At 35.5% G+C, this 19,251-nt stretch overlaps 1 protein-coding gene across 9 annotated transcripts in view; it reads left to right on the plus strand.

Moving 5' to 3' along the window:
• Window positions 1–19,251, plus strand: part of TSGA10 (testis specific 10) — a 142,931-nt gene that overhangs the window by 113,917 nt on the left and 9,763 nt on the right. For 8 of the 9 annotated variants that reach the window (XM_034659003.1, XM_034659002.1, XM_034659005.1 and 5 more), the window contains 2 exons: window positions 1,571–1,780; window positions 18,536–18,738. In XM_034659003.1, coding sequence (XP_034514894.1) covers window positions 1,571–1,780; window positions 18,536–18,738 — 413 coding nt within the window. The remainder of the gene's footprint in view (window positions 1–1,570; window positions 1,781–18,535; window positions 18,739–19,251) is intronic. The other variant, XR_004624828.1, reaches the window with a different exon arrangement.

Raw genomic sequence — 19,251 nt, forward strand, 5'->3', positions numbered from 1 at the left:
AAAAAAAAAAAAAAAAAAAAAAAAAAATTCTATTTTACCCAAAAGGTTTTCCTTTTAACCTTATCAGCTTTCTTACTAGAACCTGAAATATGCAGTATTACGTTTCCAAAGCACAAAACTGATCATATTACCTCCCTCTTTTTTCAGTGGATAAAGACCTAAATTTTAACCCAGCTTATCACGCTCCACCTTGTGAGTTCTTTAATACCTTTTCAAATGCATATCCTATCACTCTTCTTTGTGGTCTCTGAGCTCTAGCCATACTAGTCTTCTCTTTGTTGTTGGAGCAGGTCATTTTCCTTCCCTCAACACACTCGCTTTGGGGCTTTTGAATTTAGCATTCCTTCAGTTTGAAAACCCACCTTCTCCAGCCCACACTGTATATCTATCTACACACCATTCAGATCTCAGCTCATGTGTCATTTACTCAGGGAAACCTTTCCTGCCTTTTCTGACCCTCTTAGTCTAGAACACTTTACTTTGTTATACACTTTTTTTCTATAGAAGTATTTGCTTAATATGTATTTATATGACTATATAAATCACACGTTTATGTGATTATTTGACTGATGCATGGCTCCTGCATGGTCTGGAAGTGTCATGAGAACAGAGACTATTTTGTTTATAACTGGATATATACCTAGGCACATTGACTGGAACATAGAATATACTAAAAATATGGAGTGGATGGATGGATGGATGGGTGAATGGATGGATAGAAAGTTGTTTGAAGAGTGAGTGAGAAATAGAGTGAGTGAGGAAGGGAGGGAGGGAGAATTGTGGCCAAATAACTTATTCTAGGAGCAATATTTTTGTGTTTTGTACTTGTAAAAGCAGAAAAATTTCTTTGTCTCTCAGTTCTGTCACCCTCACATAATAGCAAAAACTTCTCTGTAGGTGGCAGTGCACTTACACGAAATATTTCTCTGAAACAAAAAAAGAAGGAGGTGATATTATCTTGAACTTTTAAAAGCATTTATATAACTCGAATCTCATGGTGCAGTTTTTAAAACATGCTCTTATGTCCCATAATGTGGATTTATCGTTAATTTATACTTGCCTAGAATCTTTTTCCCTCAGAGTTATTAGTTAGTGCTAGAGAGCTATCAGTCCTCCTTTTATGATATTATGATCTAGGTCAACATGCCATTTAAGAATTGGAAAATGGGTATTGTGAGTGAAACAGTGGTGAGTAATGTTTTATCTTTAACAATAGTAATATTTATCTTATAGAATAATTGAAACTGTTCAAAAATAGAACTACAGACCAAACATGTATGTATCTCAAATAGCTTTGGGGCTGAGACTTTTAAGGGGGGAAGTTGTTTTCTAAGCACATTAAAAACAATGACCAGTTGACCAACTTACTCATGGATTTTACGTATAGACATTTGAAAGCCGAATTTGTCTTTCCCAGGGTGTTTCGTACATAGTATTACCGCCTATGTTGTATAAAGTTCCTTATAATCTAAGTGTACCATCAAAAGATTTTCCCCACTTTGTTTTCCATGTTTTAGTTTTTTCAAATTAAAAAATATGTATATATATAATAATAATTTTGTCCTTGCAGCACTTAAATGCAGAAAGGTCTTACAAGTCCCAGATTTCTACCTTACACAAGTCTGTTGTAAAGATGGAAGAGGAACTTCAGAAGGTTCAGTTTGAAAAAGTATCTGCCCTTGCAGATTTATCTTCCACGAGGGAACTTTGTATTAAACTTGACTCAAGCAAAGAACTTCTTAATCGACAGCTGGTTGCCAAAGATCAAGAAATAGAAATGGTATGTAATACATTCTTAAATGGTTCTTTTAATATTATTGTTACTATGAAATACTACAATTTTAAAAAATCAAACCTTTTTTTATAAAATATTACATCAAGCCTTGTCTATCAACTTTATCTTTTATTTCTAAAGTCCAAGAGATAAATTGATGACAACTGTATTCCAACAATTCAAGAAAGTAACAGAAACTTTCCCTTTGAGTATGTAACTTACATTTACTTTTAGCCAGAAGAATTATAAAGCACATTAACATAGTAGTCAGCAAAGAATTATAAAGTTGGGGTTTATTCAGCTAAATTATAACCTTAATGATATTCTTTTAAGCTAAATTTATTTAACTGGTTGGGTTCTTTTAAGCTGTAATTCATTTGACTGTTATCTACTGACATTGTGCTTGCCACCATGAACATAAGGTTCAAAACATGGATGGACCTAGAGGATATTATGCTAATAAGTAAAATACATCAGAGAAAGACAAATACCATATGATTTCACTTATATGTAGAATCTGTAGTGCAAAACAAATGAATAATCCGACCCATAAATACAGAGAACAAAATGATGGTTGCTAGAAGGGAGGGGTGAGGGGGTATGAGCAAAATGGGTGAAGGAGAGTGAGAGATACAGGCTTCCAGTTATGGAATGAATAAGTCATGGTGATAAAAGGTATAACATTGGGAATATAGGTAATAGTATTGTAATAGGATTGCATGATGACAGATGGTAGCTACACTTGCAGTGGTCATAGCCTAATATATAGAGTTGTTGAACCACTGTGTTGTACACTTGAAGCTAGTGTAACATTATGTGTCATCTATACCAAAAAAAATTAGAAGAAAAAAGGAAGGAAGGAAGGAAGGAAGGAAAAGAAAGAAAGAGAGAGAGAGAAAGAAAGAAAGAAAGAAAGAAAGAAAGAAAGAAAGAAAGAAAGAAGGTGGGGAGAGAGGGAGGAAGGAAGAGAAGAGAAGAGACAAGTATTGAGATATAAATTATTTGATATGAATGTTATACTAATAAAAAATATTCAGGGTTTGAGATAAGGAATTTGTAATTGGCCTATGGGTGTCAGGAAGGAGTTCACAAGGATGTACTACTGAGCTCAAAAGGGAGGAGGCATCCTATTTAGAGAGAATAACAACATAGACAATGGTATGGAGTTACAAATGAATTCTTGAGTGAATAGTAAGTGATTTGCAATGGCCATTGTAGCGTGCACAGGTGAAAATGGCTAGAGATGTATCTGGAGAGAACATTGGAGCCTGGATCCTAAAGGGATATATATACAAGTTGCACACTGTAATTGAATTTACCCAAAGAATACAAAAATACTAATTCAAAGGGATACATATGCCCCCATGTTTGTTGCAGTATTATCTACAGTAGCAAAATTATGGAAACAGCCCAAGTATCCATCAATGGATGAATGGATAAAGATGTGGAATATATATACAATGGGATATTCTTCAACCATAAAAAAAGAATGAAATCTTGCCATTTGCAATGACATGGATGGAGCTAGAGAGTATCATACTAAGTGAAATAAGTCAGAGAAAGACGAATACAATATGATTTCACTCATGTGGAATTTAAGAAACAAAACAAATGAGCAAAGGGACAAAAAAGAAAGGCAAACTAAGAAACAGACTCTTAACTATAGAGAACAAACTGATGGTTACCAGAAGGGAGGTGGGTGGGGGGATGGGTTAAATAGGTAATGGGGATTAAGGAGTGCACTTATTGTGATGAGAACCGGGCGGTGTATGGAAGTGCTGAATCACTATATCATACACCTGAAACTAATATTATACACTGTATGTTAACTAACTGGAATTTATTTTTTTATAATAATTTTTTATGTTAGTCACCATACAGTACATCCTTAGTAACTAACTGGAATTTAAAAACTTTTTATAAAGTCAACAAATTTTGGTCACCCTTACATTTCCAATTTTTTAATTTTGTTATTCTACTGTTAGGAGGATATGATGCATTTAAGAATCATGTGTCTGTTGGTTTCTGTAAGAATCCACTGTTAATATTTTATTAATGAAGTGGTATATGCAAGAAGTTTCTGACTCTTCCTTTAAATTATTTTTCTTATTTCAGTGACAACTTTTTAATGATGGAAGTAACTCATGAACAGATTTTCACTGTAAAAATTTAAAAAACAAGTTCTTTTTCTTTAAAAATATTTTTTACTTGCTGTTTTCAAATTGGAAAAGTAATACATGTCACTGCAAATGAAACAATATTAAAATGAAATGCCAGAAATATTATCCCAAAGCTTGTTAAAGTAATAATATACCATGACCAAGTAGGGTATGTCAGTACCAGGACCAGTAATTTTCTTTATGCCTTAAAATCATTACCCTTATAAATATAATATATAGAGTTGAAAGTGATTTATATTAATTTTTAAACATTTTAAGGCTGTTTACTTCAACTTTTATAGTTCCTTTACTATTTTTATAGTATTTTTTCTATTTTTTTATTATGTTAAAATACACATAACATAACCTTTTCTATCTTAACCAACTTTAAGTGTACAATTCATTGGTATTAAATACATTCACATTGTTGTGCAGCCATCACCACCATAGCTCTTTTCATCATGTAAATCTGAAAGTCTATACCTATTAAACAATAACTCCTTATTTTCCCCCTTCCCAGCCCCTGGCCACCATCATTATACCTTCTCTCTTTACGATTTTTACTACTCTAAGTACCTCATGTAAGAGGATTCATATAGTGTTTGTCTTTTTGTGACTGCTTTGCTCACTTAGCATAATGTCCTCAGGGTTCATCAGCATTGTAGCACATTACAGAATTTCTGTCTTTTTTAAGGCCAAATAATATTCCATTGCATGACTATATTACATTTTGCTTATCTAGTCATCATTTGATAGATGCTTGGGTTGCTTCCATGTTTTAGTAATTGTGAATAATGCTGCTATGAACATGGGTGTACAAATATCTCTTAAAGACCTTTCTTTCAATTCTTTTGAATTTATTCCCAGAAGCTGGATTTCTGGATCATATGGCAGTTCTATTTTTAATTTTTTGAGGGAATTTTGTACTATTTTCTACAATGACTGTACCATTTTACATTCCCAACAACAGCACACACAGGTTCCAGTTTCTCTACATCCTTGCCAACACTTATTATGATTTAGCTTTGTTTTTTTTCTGTTCTTGATAATAGCTATCCTAGTGGTTGCGAAGTGGTCAGGCTAAGTCTAACTGTATTTTTAAATACTCCTGACATTTTTTTTGCCTTAAAATTTATTTATGTATATATGTTTATCCCCATAATAAGCTATAATTTCAAGTGCAAGGACCATCTTATTTACCTTTGTATTTCTTCAGCTATACTGTGCATATAGGGGAAACTCAAATAATTTTATCTAAATTAAATTTTGATTTTGAGATAATTATAGATTCACATGCAATTGTAAGAAATAATGCAAAGTATCATTTACCTGGTCTCCCCCAATAAACCTCTTGCAAAATTATTGTATAATATCACAACCAGGATGTTAACATTGAATCGGGCTAGGTATGGAACATTTCCATCACAGAGTACATCATGTTGCCCTTTTGTAGCCCTGTCCACTTCCCTCCTATCCCTACACCCTCCTTAACCCATAGCAACCACTAATCTAGGCTCCATTTCTTTAATTTTATCACTTCAAGAATGTTACATAAATGTGGAATCATATGGTATGTAACTTTTTGGGCTTGGATTTTTTCACTCGGCATAATTCTCTGGAGAGTCATCTAGGTTGTTGCATGTATTAGTTCATTCCTTTTCATTGTTAAGCAGTATTCCATGCTTTGGGTGTAACACAGTTTGTCTAACTATTCATGCATTGAACACCTGGGTTATTTCCAGTTTTTAGATCATACAAATAAAACTATAGTAAACATTGTCTACATGTTTTTGTGTGAAACTTGTCTTCATTTCTCTATAAATGCCCAGGAATGCAGCTTTTGGATTATATGGTAGTTGCATAATTCATTTTTAAAGAAAGTGCCAAACTGTTTTCCCCAGTCTATACCATTTTGCATTCCCACCAGCAATGTGTGAGTGATCAGTTTTTCCACATCTTTGTCCACATTTGGTGGTGTCACTATTTTTTATTTTAACCATTCTGATATATGTGTAGTGCTATATCATCATCTAGTTGCATTTCCCTAAATTAATGAAGCAGAACATATTTTTATATGATTATTTGCCAACTATATATCTTCTTTGGCGAAACATCTCTTTGTATCTTTTGCCCACATTTTCATTGAATTATTTACTTTTTAAATGTTGAGTATTAACCATTCTTTATGTATCATAGTTACTGGTCCTTTATCAGGTATGTGGTTTGTAGGTTTTTTCTCCCAGTATGTAGCTTGTGTTTTCATCTTCTTATCAGGGTCTTTCTCAGAGCAAAAGTTTAAGTTCGGATGATGTGCAGTTTATCAATTCCTTTTATGGATTGTGCTTTCGGTTTTAAGTCTAAAAATTCTTTGCATAGCTCTCAATCACAAAGGTTTTTCCTAGGTTTTATTCTAAAATTTTATAGTTTTATGTTTCACATTTAATGCCATGATCCATTTTGAGTGAGTTGCTACATAAGATGTGAGGTTTACATCAAGCTTCCTTTTTTGGCCTATGGGTGTCCAATTATTTCAGTACCATTTGTTGAAAAAGTGCTCCCTCCTCCATTAAATTGATTCTTTACATTTATGAAAAATTGTTTGGGCATACATGAGTGGGTTTTTTTCTTGGTTTTCTATTTTTTACATTCGTCTGTGTATCTGTCTCTTCTCTAATACCACACACTTTTTATTACCATAGATATATAATAAGTCTGTAACTCAGGTAGACTGATTTTATCCACTTTACTCTGCTTTTTCAAAATTGTCCTAACTATTGTGGTCTCCTTGCCTTAACATATAAATTTTAGAATAGTGTATCTATTTTCATAAAAAATTTTGCTGGGATTTTGATAGGAATCACATTAAACCTGGGAAGAATTGACATCCTTACTATATTGAGGCTTCCAATCCATGAATATGGTATATTTTATTCAGATCATCTTTGATTTCTTTCATCAGCTTTGTGTAGTTTTCAGCATGTAAGTTCTGTACCTGTTTTGTCAGATTTACAACTACAAAATACAAAATATTTCTTCTTCTTTTTTAACTACTGTAAATGGTATTGTAATTTTAATTTTGCCATAAATATGTTCATTGCAAGTATATACAAATATTGATTTTTGTATGTTTATCTTATATTCTGTGACCTTGCTGAACTCACTAGTTCTAGGAGTTTTTCTGCAGATTCTTTGAAATTTTCTATGTAGACAAGCATGTTATCTGAAGATAAGGATTTTATTTCTTTATGTTCAATTTTTATGCCATTTCTTGCCTTATTACACTGGTTAGTACTTCAGTGCTATGTTGAATAAGAGTGGTGAAAGTTCTTTTTATTCCAGTCTTGGGGAAAAGCAGTCAGCCTTTCACATTAAGCACACTATTATCTGTAGAATTTTGTAGGTGCTTTTAATCAAGTTGGGGAAGTTTTTCTCTTCCTATATTTCTGAGAGTTTTTATCATGAATGAGTATTGAATTTTTGTCAAATGCTTTTTCTGCATCAATTAATATACTTGTGTGGTTTTTTTCTTTAGCCTGTTATTATGATAGATTATAGTGATTGATTTTTGAACACTGAGCCAGCCTTGCATTCCTAGAATCACTCAGATAATTTTAAATGAGAAAGTAGGGGTTAAGGGGAAAAGTTCTGTATCTCCATCTTCGTTCTCCAATGAAATTATTTAAAGCACTAGAATAAGGAATTTTAGAATCTTTTACAGTCTTAGTTTTCTTCTTTAAAAAAATTATTTACTGAGGTGCCTGGGTGGCTCAGTTGTTAAGCATCTGCCTTCGGCTCAGGGTGTGATCCCAGAGTCCTGGGATCCAACCCCACATCGGGCTCCTTTGCTGGGAGCCTGCTTCTTCCTCTCCCACTCGCCCTGCTTGTATTCCCTCTCTCACTGGCTGTCTCTCTCTCTCTCTGTCAAATAAATAAATAAAATTTTTAAAAAAATTATTTACTGAGTGTTGGTTCATAACCTGCCTAGGAGCTTCCTAGGTGTAATTTGAAAATAGTCCCTGTACTCAGAAGGCAGGGAGAGACCAAAAAAAGAGAGAAGCCACTCCAGGTTCATAGGTGGCAGTTTTATTAAGCAAAGGGAACTTACATATGAGGCTTGTCTTGCGCAGCAGCAAGATGAGTGGATCCTTGCACTTACCTACCAAATCTTAAACATTTATAAGGAGGCCCTAACTGGATTCAGCCATGTATACTGCACGGGTGTTTTCAGCATTGCATCACTATATCATGGCTATGTCCTTGGAGCAGCCTCTGGGAGTGGGAGAGGCAAGTGGAACCCACATTTCAAGGACAGTGGAGGGGGTAGGGAATCTTTTGAGTGTCCAGGTCCAGTTCATAGGTCAATTGGTAGTCACATATTTTTCAGGATGTTCCCCAACACTGAGATATGTATACCATACCAATTCACCCAAGTCTTAGTTTTCTATTTTTCAAATAAATATAGTAAATCTGTCTCTTATCTAACTCTTCTCAAGAGGAATGTTAAGAATATGAATTCCAAATATACTTCCTTTAATGTTCTTTAATTAATACTTGTGTTATGGATGATTTCCTTAGGAATAATATGAAAAGTGCTTTGGAGAATCTCATATAATTTTTAATGAAACAAAAGATTTTTAGAAGTATAATCATCATTTTAGTCTACAGTAGATTTCAGAACCTAAAACTAGAATGAGAACCATTCTCCTATTATAAATGTTTTGTTATATTTTCTGCTAGGTCTTTTCTTTTCCTAGCCAGATTTTTGTGTTCTTTTACATATTTGCAATAGTAGCATATTAAATTGATTATTCTACTTTTCACTACTTCCCTATTGCTGGGCAGTAAAAATGTTCAGATTTTTAATTTGTGTATAAAACAATATGGTAATTATTTTGTTGCATAAAACTTTTATCACATTTCACATTATATTAAGATGCATTCCCAGAAGTGGGAATTTGGGCATACATAGCCAGAGAGCTTTCAGAAAGTTATGATACACAATTAAGAAGAAACTAGTGATACTCTGCTGGGCAGAAGCTTCTGGGCATGATATAGCAGAAATGGCTTCTCTTTGATCTCAGCCACAGAAGTGAGATGATGAAGGGAATGTCATTTGGAAAGCATGGCAAGAAGATGCACATGTACTGCTGCTGTGGCTCTAAGGCCTACCACTTTTCGAAGTTAATGTGGCAAATATTGTTGCCCTGCCAAGTAGAAGAGAAAGTATAACTGGAGTGCAAAGGCTAAAAGATGAAATACCACTGGGACCAGTCCAACGAGGTGTGTAGAAGTTGTATACCAGACATTCAGGCATGGATTCCATGAAGAAACAACACCTAAACCCAGGAGGGCAGCTCTTGCATTACCCAGTTCATCCTAAGGATTTCAGCAGTTAGTCATGCAATAAAATTTTTTTAAAGGAAACTAGTAACTTCATGATAACAAGAAGCAAAACAATAGGCTACTTAGAAGTTTAATAAAGAACCATGGAAAGTGATAACTAAGAGTCCCCCTTTGGAGTCAGAGCAAGGCTTAAAGACTTACCCCTAACTGCCCTGCAAAGGAGTCCAAATTTAATTGGATCAGACTGTAAAGCAATTTATACCCCTAGGCCATTGTCAAATCAATAGAACAGTTAGCCAGCAATTAATGCAGGCTAACATTTAGATGATACCAATAGAGACAGACCAGCTAGAAACTTAACAGGAAGATCAAGGACAGAGACAGTCAAAGATAGTCTGACTAAATCCACTGTCATCCCAAGAGAATGGTTTAGAGAGACTGAACATGCTGATGGTAAATGAGTCAGAGTGATTATGCATATACCATGAGGAATAACACCAGAGGCTGTACACTGCAAGGGAAATAGACTTCATGGACACTGTCCAGAAAAAGGGAGGAAGGAAGGAAGGAAGGAAGGAAGGAAGGAAGGAAGGAAGGAAGGAAATGAAGGACCACAATAAGCCCTGACATGGGGAGGATCAGTATTCAAAGTTGTTATAATACAGCATCTTAAATGTCCAGTTTTCAACGACAACAAGAATTTGACTTTCAAAGAAACAAGAAAGTGTGACTCATCCACGGTAAATAAAGCAAGCAAAAGAAACTACCTTTGAGAACAGTTTATAATTTCTATATCCTCAATGTTAATCTCTATTGATGAGACATTGTCATCATACACTCCTTTACTTCTTTAAACGTGGTTTCCTTTAGAGTTCAGGCGGAGGAATAGGGGGACCGTAAGCTTGCCTCATCTCTTGAACACAGCTAGATAAATATCAAATCATTCTGAACACCCAAGAAATTGATCTGAGGACTGGGAGAACAAACTGCATATCTAGAGATAGAAAAATGGCCACATTGTGGAAGGTAGGAGTTGCAGAGAGTTGATTTGGGGGAGGAAAGAATTGCAGGTGCTACAGGGGGGTGGGAGCCCTGATCATGGAGAGGGGAGTGAGAGGGAAAGAGAGAAAGAGTTAAAATAGTGCACAGGGGAGTGCACAAGAAAAACTTCCTCATAACTGTTGACCGGGAAAAGGAGAGGGACTGCCTACCACAAGTAGTGGAGCTCTAAGTCTGAGGTTTTAGAAGTCCATGCCATTGTCGCAGTCATGACTGCTGGGCTTAACTGCTCCAGTGAGAAAGGAGGGCAGAGGCCAGGGAGTAGGCAGTGTGATCTGAGGATCCCCTGGATCCTACAGGGAGAAACAGTTCCCCTTCTTGGAGTGCATTTGGGAGTGGTGGCATGGCCTCACTGGGAACAAAAGAGCTGGCAGGCACCAATGTGCTGCCCTGTTTACTGGCTAAGGAACAAAGAAACTGGCCAAGGGCAGCAAACCTTCGTGCTAGTTTTTTGCTGCGCTTTACCAGAAACTCTGAACCACTGCATGGTCATGCAACTGCTTTTCTGGGACAAGCCAGCACCAGCCACAGCATGGCAAGAACCTCCTCCAGAGGATCAGTACAAGTCCATGCCACAGGGGTCCCTAAAATTTGGAGTTTTGAAACCTAGCTACATGTTGAGATAAAACACACGAGTACTTTGCTGCCCGGCAGGCAGATAGATCAAACACAGACAGGCTGAACCAGATATCTGATGAAATTTGGGGACACAAGGGGAGAGAGTGTTTGCTTTTCTGTGAAGGCTTCCTGGAGAGTGGGGGTGCAAACTCCACAGCCTGGGGTTGAGAGAGCGTGGTGCCACCCCCCACAGCCCATCAGCACTGACCAACTTTAGTGAGCAACACAGCACCCCCCAGTGGAGACTGGACCCACTTAAACCAAGCCCCACCCCTCGGTGCCCTGCAGATGCATCTCCACTAGGGCAAGTCGGCTTGAGAATCCACGCAGCAGGCCCCTCCCCCAAAAGACCAGCACAAACCCCTTGCACACACCAAGTCTACTGATCATAGAGTGTTGCAAAGCTTCAGGTCTAGGCAAAAGAGGATCTAGCTTGTTTTAACAAGCAGACCAAAACACACCTATTTAAAACTTGGCACAGTGGACAAGGTCCAAACACCCCCTCCCCCAATGCAGGCAAGAAGAAGCTCTGCAGAGGACTGACCTGAGGGAAATAGCAGCCAACACACAACAGCAGAGTGCACACTCTGAAACACCTCCTGAAGCACCAGGCCCAACACATATACGACTTCTTCTTAACATAGCCATTACTCTCAGAAGCAGGAATATAACAGTCTTTCCTAACAATCACACACAAAAACAGTGACCTAGACAAAATGACAAGATGGAGGAATTCACCCCAAAAGAAAGAACAAGAAGTAGTGGCCAGGGATTTAATCAAAACGTATAATAAGATGCCTGAACCAGAGTTTAAAACAACAATCATAAGGAAAATAGCTGGGCTTGAGAAATGCATAGAAGACGCTAGAGAATCCCTTACTGCGGTGATAAAAGAACTAAAAACTAGTCAGGCCAAAATAGAAAAATGCTGTAACAGATGCAAAATTGACTGGATGCAATGATAATGAGAATGGCTGAAACAGAAGAATGAATCAGTGGTATAGAAGATAAAATTATGGAAAATAATAAAGCTGGAAATAAGAGGGAAATAAAAGTATTGAATCATAAATGTAGACTTAGGGAACTCAGAGACTCCTTAAAGCATAATAACGTTCGTATCAGGAGTCTCAGAAGGAGAGACGGAAAAGGGGGCAGAAAGTTTATTTGAGCAAATTATAGCTGAACACTTCCCTAATCTGGGGAAGAAAACATACATCAAAATCCAAGAGGCACAGAGAACTCTGATTAAATTCAACAAAAGCTGACCCACACCAAGACATAGCATAGTCAAATTCATAAAATACACAGACAAGGAAAGAATCCTGAAAGCAGCAATGGAAACAAGTTCTTAACCTACAAGGGAAGACAGATTAGATTCACAGCAGATGTGTCTACAAAAAATCTGGCAGGCTAGAAGAAAGTGGCATGATATATTCAATAGGCTGAATGGGAAAAGTATGTAGCCAAGAATACTTTGTCCAGCAAGGCTGTCATTTAGAATAGAAGGCGAGATAAAGAGTTTCCCAAACAAACAAAAACTAAAGGAGTTCGTGACCACTAAACCAGCCCTGCAAGAAATATTAAAGGGGCCTGTTTGAGTGGAAAGGAAAGACAAAAGTGACAGAGACTAGAAAGAAGCAGAGAACCTCACCAGAAACACTACTTTACAGAATTTAAATAAAAATTTTGTGAAAACAAAACAAAACCCAAAAAATGGTTTCCTTTAGTTCTTTGAACTAAAATATTTAGTTATATTTATTAAATAAATATTTGAGCTAAAATGTTTAGAATAGCTTCTTCATATCCTTTATCTGCTAAGTCTATCTATACTTGCTCTCTTTTATTCTATGAACTTATTTGAAGGATATATTAAACAGTGATCATTGTAACAATATATCATTGAACTTGTGACATATAGATGTAACATGTAAAATGCTCATAACACTAAAGAGGGAGGAAGGAAATAGAGCTATATAGAATAGTATTTCTGTAATTATCTGGAAATAAACAGTTCAAAAATAATAGTTGGAAACTTTAACACATCACTCTCAATAAGGAAGAAAGCAACTAGACAGAACATCAACAAGGAAATAGAAGACACCAACAAAACTAAAATCAAACTAGAGTTAACAGATCTGTAAAAACACTCTACCAAACAACAGTAGAATTCATAGTTTTCTCAATTGTATGTGAATGATCCTCCAGGATAGACCCTATGTTAGGCCATAAAACAAGCCTCAATATATTTAAAAGGATTAAAATCATACAAAGTATATTCTCCCATAAAAATGCAATTATTAAGAATTAATAAAAGAAGGAAATTAGGGAAATTCACAAGTATATGGAAATTGAACACTACTCCCCAATACCAGTGAGTCAAGAAGAAGAAAGTACTCTGAGTTTAAGGAAAATGAAAACATAATGTGCCAAAATTTATAAGATGCCAATTCAATCAGTACTTACAGGAAAATTAAAGCCATAAATATCTGTATTAAAAAAGAAGAAAGATCTCAGATCACTAACCTAATCTTTCACTTAGGACACTGGAAAAAGAGGAGCAAACTAAACCTAAAGTAAGAGGAATGAAAGAAATTATAAAGATTAGAGCAGGAATTAATAAAAACAAGATGGGAAAACAATAGAGAACATCAAAAAACCCAAAAGATTGGTCTTTCACAATATCAACAAAATTGATAAAACTTTAGCTAGAGAGAAAAAGAAAGAGAACTCAAATATTAAGACCAGGAATGAAAGGGGACATCACTACCAATCTTACAGAAAATAAAAGGATTCTGAAGGAATATTATGAGCAACTAAATGCCAATGATTACATAAGTTAGGTGAAATCAGTATATTCCCAGAAAGACAGAAAATACTGAAACTGACCTAAGAAAAAATAGAAAATCTGAATATATCTATAACAAGTAAAGAGACTGAATTAGTGATTTTAAAACTCCCATAAAGAGAAGTTGAGGCCCAGATGGCTTTAGTTGTAAACTCTTCCAATGTTTAAAGATTAATTGGTACAGATTTTGACAAACTCTTCCAAAAATAAAGAACTTTCCCCAATAAAGCCAGTATTACCCTGATGCCCAAATCAAAGACAGCATAAGAAAACTGCAGATGGGTATTAAGGAGGGCACGTATTGCATGGTGCACTGGGTGTTATACGCAACTAATGAATCATCAAACTTTACATAAAAAACCAGGGATGTACTGTATGGTGGCTAACATAATATAATAAAAAAATATTAAAAAAAGAAAACTGCAGATCAATATCTCTTATGGATTTAGATGAAAAATCCTCTAGGAAATACTACTAGAAAACTGAATCTAAAAGCATGTAAAATTAATTTTTACCATGATCAAGTGGATGTATCCCCAGAATGCAAGGTTGGTTTAATACTTGAAAACCAATTAGTGAAATATGTCATTAGAATAAAGAGCAAAAACCAACAATCACCTCAATAGATGCAAAAAAAGCATTTGACAAAATCCAGCACCATTTCATGATAACAACAATATAAACTAGGAATAGAAGGGAACTTCACCTGATAAAGAGCATCTATGATAATCCCTGAGTTAACATCATAATTAATGTTGAAAGACTAAATGCTTTCCCCCTTTCTTATCAGTAACAAGGTAAGAATGTCCTCCTCACCTCTTCATTCAACATTGTACTAGAGGTTCTAGCCTGAGCAATTAAGGAAGAAAAAGAAATAAAAGGCATTCAGATTGATAAAGAAGTAAAACTATCTTTATTCACAGAGGACATGATCTTGGATATGGAAAATCCTAAGGGATATGCTAAAAAACCTAAATTAATAAATGAGTTCATCAAGGTTGCAGGATACAAGATAAATATACAATAATCAGTTACATCTCTATATACTAGCAATGAATAATCCAAAAAATGAAAATAGGACAATTCCATCAGATGGGATTGTATCAAAAGTGATTGCACCAAGAGGACATAAAATACTGAGGTATAAGCTTAACAAAAGAAGTGCAAAACTTGTACTTTACAAAACTAGAGAACATTGCTAAAAAAAACTAAAGAGGACCTAAGTAAATGAAAAGACATCTTATATCCATGGAATTAGAAGACTAAACATCATTAAAAGGGCAATACTACCCCTAAATTGATCTACAGATTCAATACGATGCCTGTAAGAATCTCAGCTGGTTTCTTTGTAGAAATTGGCAAGATGATATAAAATTAATATGGAAGTTCAAGTGACCCAGAGCAGCCAAAACAATCTTGAAAAATAACAAAATCTGAGGTGCCTGGGTTGCTCAGTCAGTTAAGCATCTGCCTTCAGATCAGGTCATGATCTCAGGGTCCTGGAATTGAGCCCAGCATTGGGCTCCCTGCTCAGCAGGGAGTCTGCTTCTCCCTCTACCCCTCCCCCTTGCTCATTCTCTCTCTCTCTCTCTCTCTCTCTCTCTAATAAATAAATAAAACCTTTTTTTAAAAAAAAGAGAAGAAAAAGAACAAAATCAGAGAACTAGCACTTCCCAATTTCAAAACTAGCTATAGAAGTACAGTAATCAAGGTAGCATAATACCAGCATGAGGAAAGACATACAGGCCAGTGGAACAGAGCTTGAAGTCCAGAATTGTGATGGCTCTAGATTTGTTTTTCTTTTTCAAGATTGCTTTAGCTCTTTGGGGTCTTTTGAGGTTACATACAAATTTTAAGATTGTTTGTTCTAGCTCTGTGAAAAATGCTGGTGGTATTTTGATAGGGATTGCATTAAATGTGTGGATTGCTTTGGGTAGTATAGACATTTTAACAGCTTTGCTTTTCTGATACATGAGCATGGAATGTTCTATTTCTTTGTGTCTTCCTCAGTTTCTTTCATGAGTGTTCTATAGTTTTCAGACTATAGCTTTTCTACCTCTTTGGTTAGGTTTATTTATAGATATCTTATGGGTTTTGGTACAATTGTAAATGGGACTGATTCCTTGATTTCTCTCTCTGCTGCTTCATTGTTGGTCTAGGGAAATGCAACAGATTTCTGTGCATTGATCTTATATCCTACAATTTTGCTGAGTTCCTGCATCAGTTCTAGCAAGTTTTTATGGAGTCTTTTGGGTTTTCTACATAGAGTATCATGTCATCTGCAAAGAGTGGAAGTTTGACTTCTTCTTTGCCAATTTGGATGCCTTTTATTTCTTTTTGTTGTCTGATTGCTGAGGCTAGGACTTCCAGTACTATGTTGAACAACAGTGGTGAGAGTGGACATCTCTGTCGTGTTCCTGACCTTAGGGGAAAAGCTCTGTTTTTCTCCATGGAGGATGTATTAGCTGTGGGTCTTTCATACATGGCCTTTATGATGTTGAGGTATGTTTTCTCTATCCCTACTTTGTGGAGGGTTTTTATCAAGAAAGGATGCTGTATTTTGTCAAATCCTTTTTCTGCATCATTATTACTCATCCATTAAAAAGAATGAAACCTTGCCATTTGCAATTATGTGGATGGAGTTAGAGTGTATTATACTAAGTGAAATAAGTCAGTTAGAGAAAGACAAACTAAATTCTACTCCTGAAACTAATATTACACTACATGTTAACTAACTGGAATTTAAATAAAAACAAACAAAAAAACAGATCAATTGTACCTTTAAGTGGGTGAGTTGTATGATATGTAAATTATAATCCAATAAAGTTATTGGCAAAAAAAGTGATGCTAAAAAAAAAATGTTGCTCCATTTTGTATTCCTCCTGGCAGAGTGTATGAAATTGCCATTGCCCATTTTAATGTTAATTGGTACACACCAAAAAATTTGCCAATTTGATAAACTAGAACAGTGGTTCAACTAAAAGAGATTTTGCTCCCCTGTAGCTATTTAGCAATGTCTGGAGACTTTTTTTTAAGATTATTTATTTATTTATTTATTTGAGAGAGAGAGAGAGAGAGAAAGACACAGAGAGAGAAAGCACAAGTGGAATAAGGGCAGAGGGAGAGAGAGAGAGAGAAGCAGACTCCCTGCTGAGCATGGAGCCCGACACAGAACCCTGAGATCATGACCTGATCCTAAGTCAGACACTTAACTGACTGAGCCACTGAGGCGCCCCTGGTGACAGTTTTGATTGTCACAACTGGGCGGGGGATGATATTGGCCTCTAATGAATAGAAGCCAGGTATGCTGCTAAATACCCCCGCAAGTGCATAAGGCACCTCCCTACCTCAAATAACTATCCAACCCAAAAGGTGAGTAGGGTCAAGATTAAGAAACCCTGGACTAGGAATAGCATCTTGTTTCATTTTGTATTCATTCGATTATTAGTAAGGGTAGTTTTTTTTCCCCATATGTTTACTAATGAGTTGTATTTTGTAAATCTGTTCGTATCATTCATTCATATTTCTCATCAATTCGTATGAGTTCCTTTCAGTAGTAAGATTTAACCATTTTAGGGGCGCCTGGGTGGCACAGCGGTTAAGCGTCTGCCTTCGGCTCAGGGCATGATCCCGGCGTTGTGGGATGGAGCCCCACATCAGGCTCCTCTGCTGTGAGCCTGCTTCTTCCTCTCCCACTCCCCCTGCTTGTGTTCCCTCTCTGGCTGGCTGTCTCTATCTCTGTCGAATAAATAAATAAAATCTTTAAAAAAAAAAAAAGATTTAACCATTTTATTTATTGAGTTTCCTTTTAAAATTTTTTAAAGACTTGAGTATAGTTAACATACAATGTTACATTAGTTTCAGGTGTACAGCATAATGATTCAATAAGGTTATACGGATGCTGTGCTCACCACAAGTGTAGCTACCATTTGTCACCATACAAACTGAGTTTATATTCTTCCAGTTGTTTCCCTGTAAATTATGGTTAGGTTTCTATTGACCATTGCTATGTTTATTTTTTATATGGTTATACATCATTTTAATTGTATCTAGTCTAGATACAGATAGAGTTCTTCCCCTATCTGCTCACTCCTCCCCCATAATTTCATCTTTATTAAATTCTCTTTTCTTAGGGTTTTATTTTTTTCACATTTAACTTTTTAAATACATATATAATTTATTATAATGTGTATTATGAGATAAAAATACTTTTTTTTCCTAAATAGCAATATCTGATTTTCCTCCTTCTGAAGAAACATTTGGCTTACAGACCATTTTTGAGGCTCAAGAAAACCTTCAAAAAATGAAGCTTTCCACAGCTTTATGCAAGTGAGGGAATGTGCAGTTACTCCTTATCTTCCTTAACTATGAAGGACAATAATATTCTACAAGGTAGTTAGGTGTTTGTAACTCACCTAACTCAGGACAAAGCAGTAGTCATGTATAGCACCATGTCAGTCTTGCAGAAATACATAAGAAATATAAATGCTGAAATGGAAATCCTTTGCAGTTCGGGGTTACTAATAAGTGCTAAATTAATGAATTTTTTGATATGATCAGAGAGTTGGAAAAAGTGATTCTGTGTGTGTGTGTTTGGTAAGAAAGAGGACATAATTTCTAATTAAGAAATTAAAAGAGGTTGTCAGTTTATAAACTAATACAGAAATTTTATGTGTCTGATAATAGATCAGTTAAATGAATGGGAATAAGTTTAGATATCTTCCTATTATCGTACAGATGGAGAATGAGTTAGATTCTGCTCGCTCTGAAATAGAACTCCTCAGGAGTCAGATGACAAATGAGAGAATCTCCATGCAGAATCTAGAAGCTTTGCTGGTGGCCAATCGAGACAAAGAATACCAGTCTCAGATAGCACTTCAAGAAAAAGAATCTGAAATTCAGCTTCTTAAAGAACACCTTTGTTTGGCAGAAAATAAAATGTGAGTTGGTTAGCAATATAGTAGCATGAAGTTGTATTTTTAAAATTTTTGATACTTTATAGGTTAGTAGAATTTTAAAGCTGGAGTTTAGACAATTTAGTGCCTATCTTTTGCCATTCATTAAACTGAGGACCGGAAATACTGGGATTTGCCTAAGATTTAATACTCATTTCTATTATGTGTTTATCTAAATTTAAATTTAACCATCTTCGTTGATTATTTCCAACAGAGCTTTGGATATAATAGAATGTCTGACCTAATAATATTATCTTTTAGAAATATTATAACAAGTTTTTAGAAAAAAATTAAGCACTACTGAAACCAGAGGAATTTTTCTGTTTATGGATCCACCTGGTATTGCTGCTTAGTATTTAGATTTATCACTTAGTATTTCCTTATGCACCTGTAAGTATATATTGGGTACCTGGATGAACTCCTACATTCACAGAATACTGAAGACTTCCTGTAGAGCACTGATTTTGTGTTTTTTCTTTTTTGTTTTTTTGTTTTTTT

This window comes from Ailuropoda melanoleuca, chromosome 4 (assembly GCF_002007445.2).
Source record: "Ailuropoda melanoleuca isolate Jingjing chromosome 4, ASM200744v2, whole genome shotgun sequence".
Classification (NCBI taxonomy): domain Eukaryota; kingdom Metazoa; phylum Chordata; class Mammalia; order Carnivora; family Ursidae; genus Ailuropoda; species Ailuropoda melanoleuca.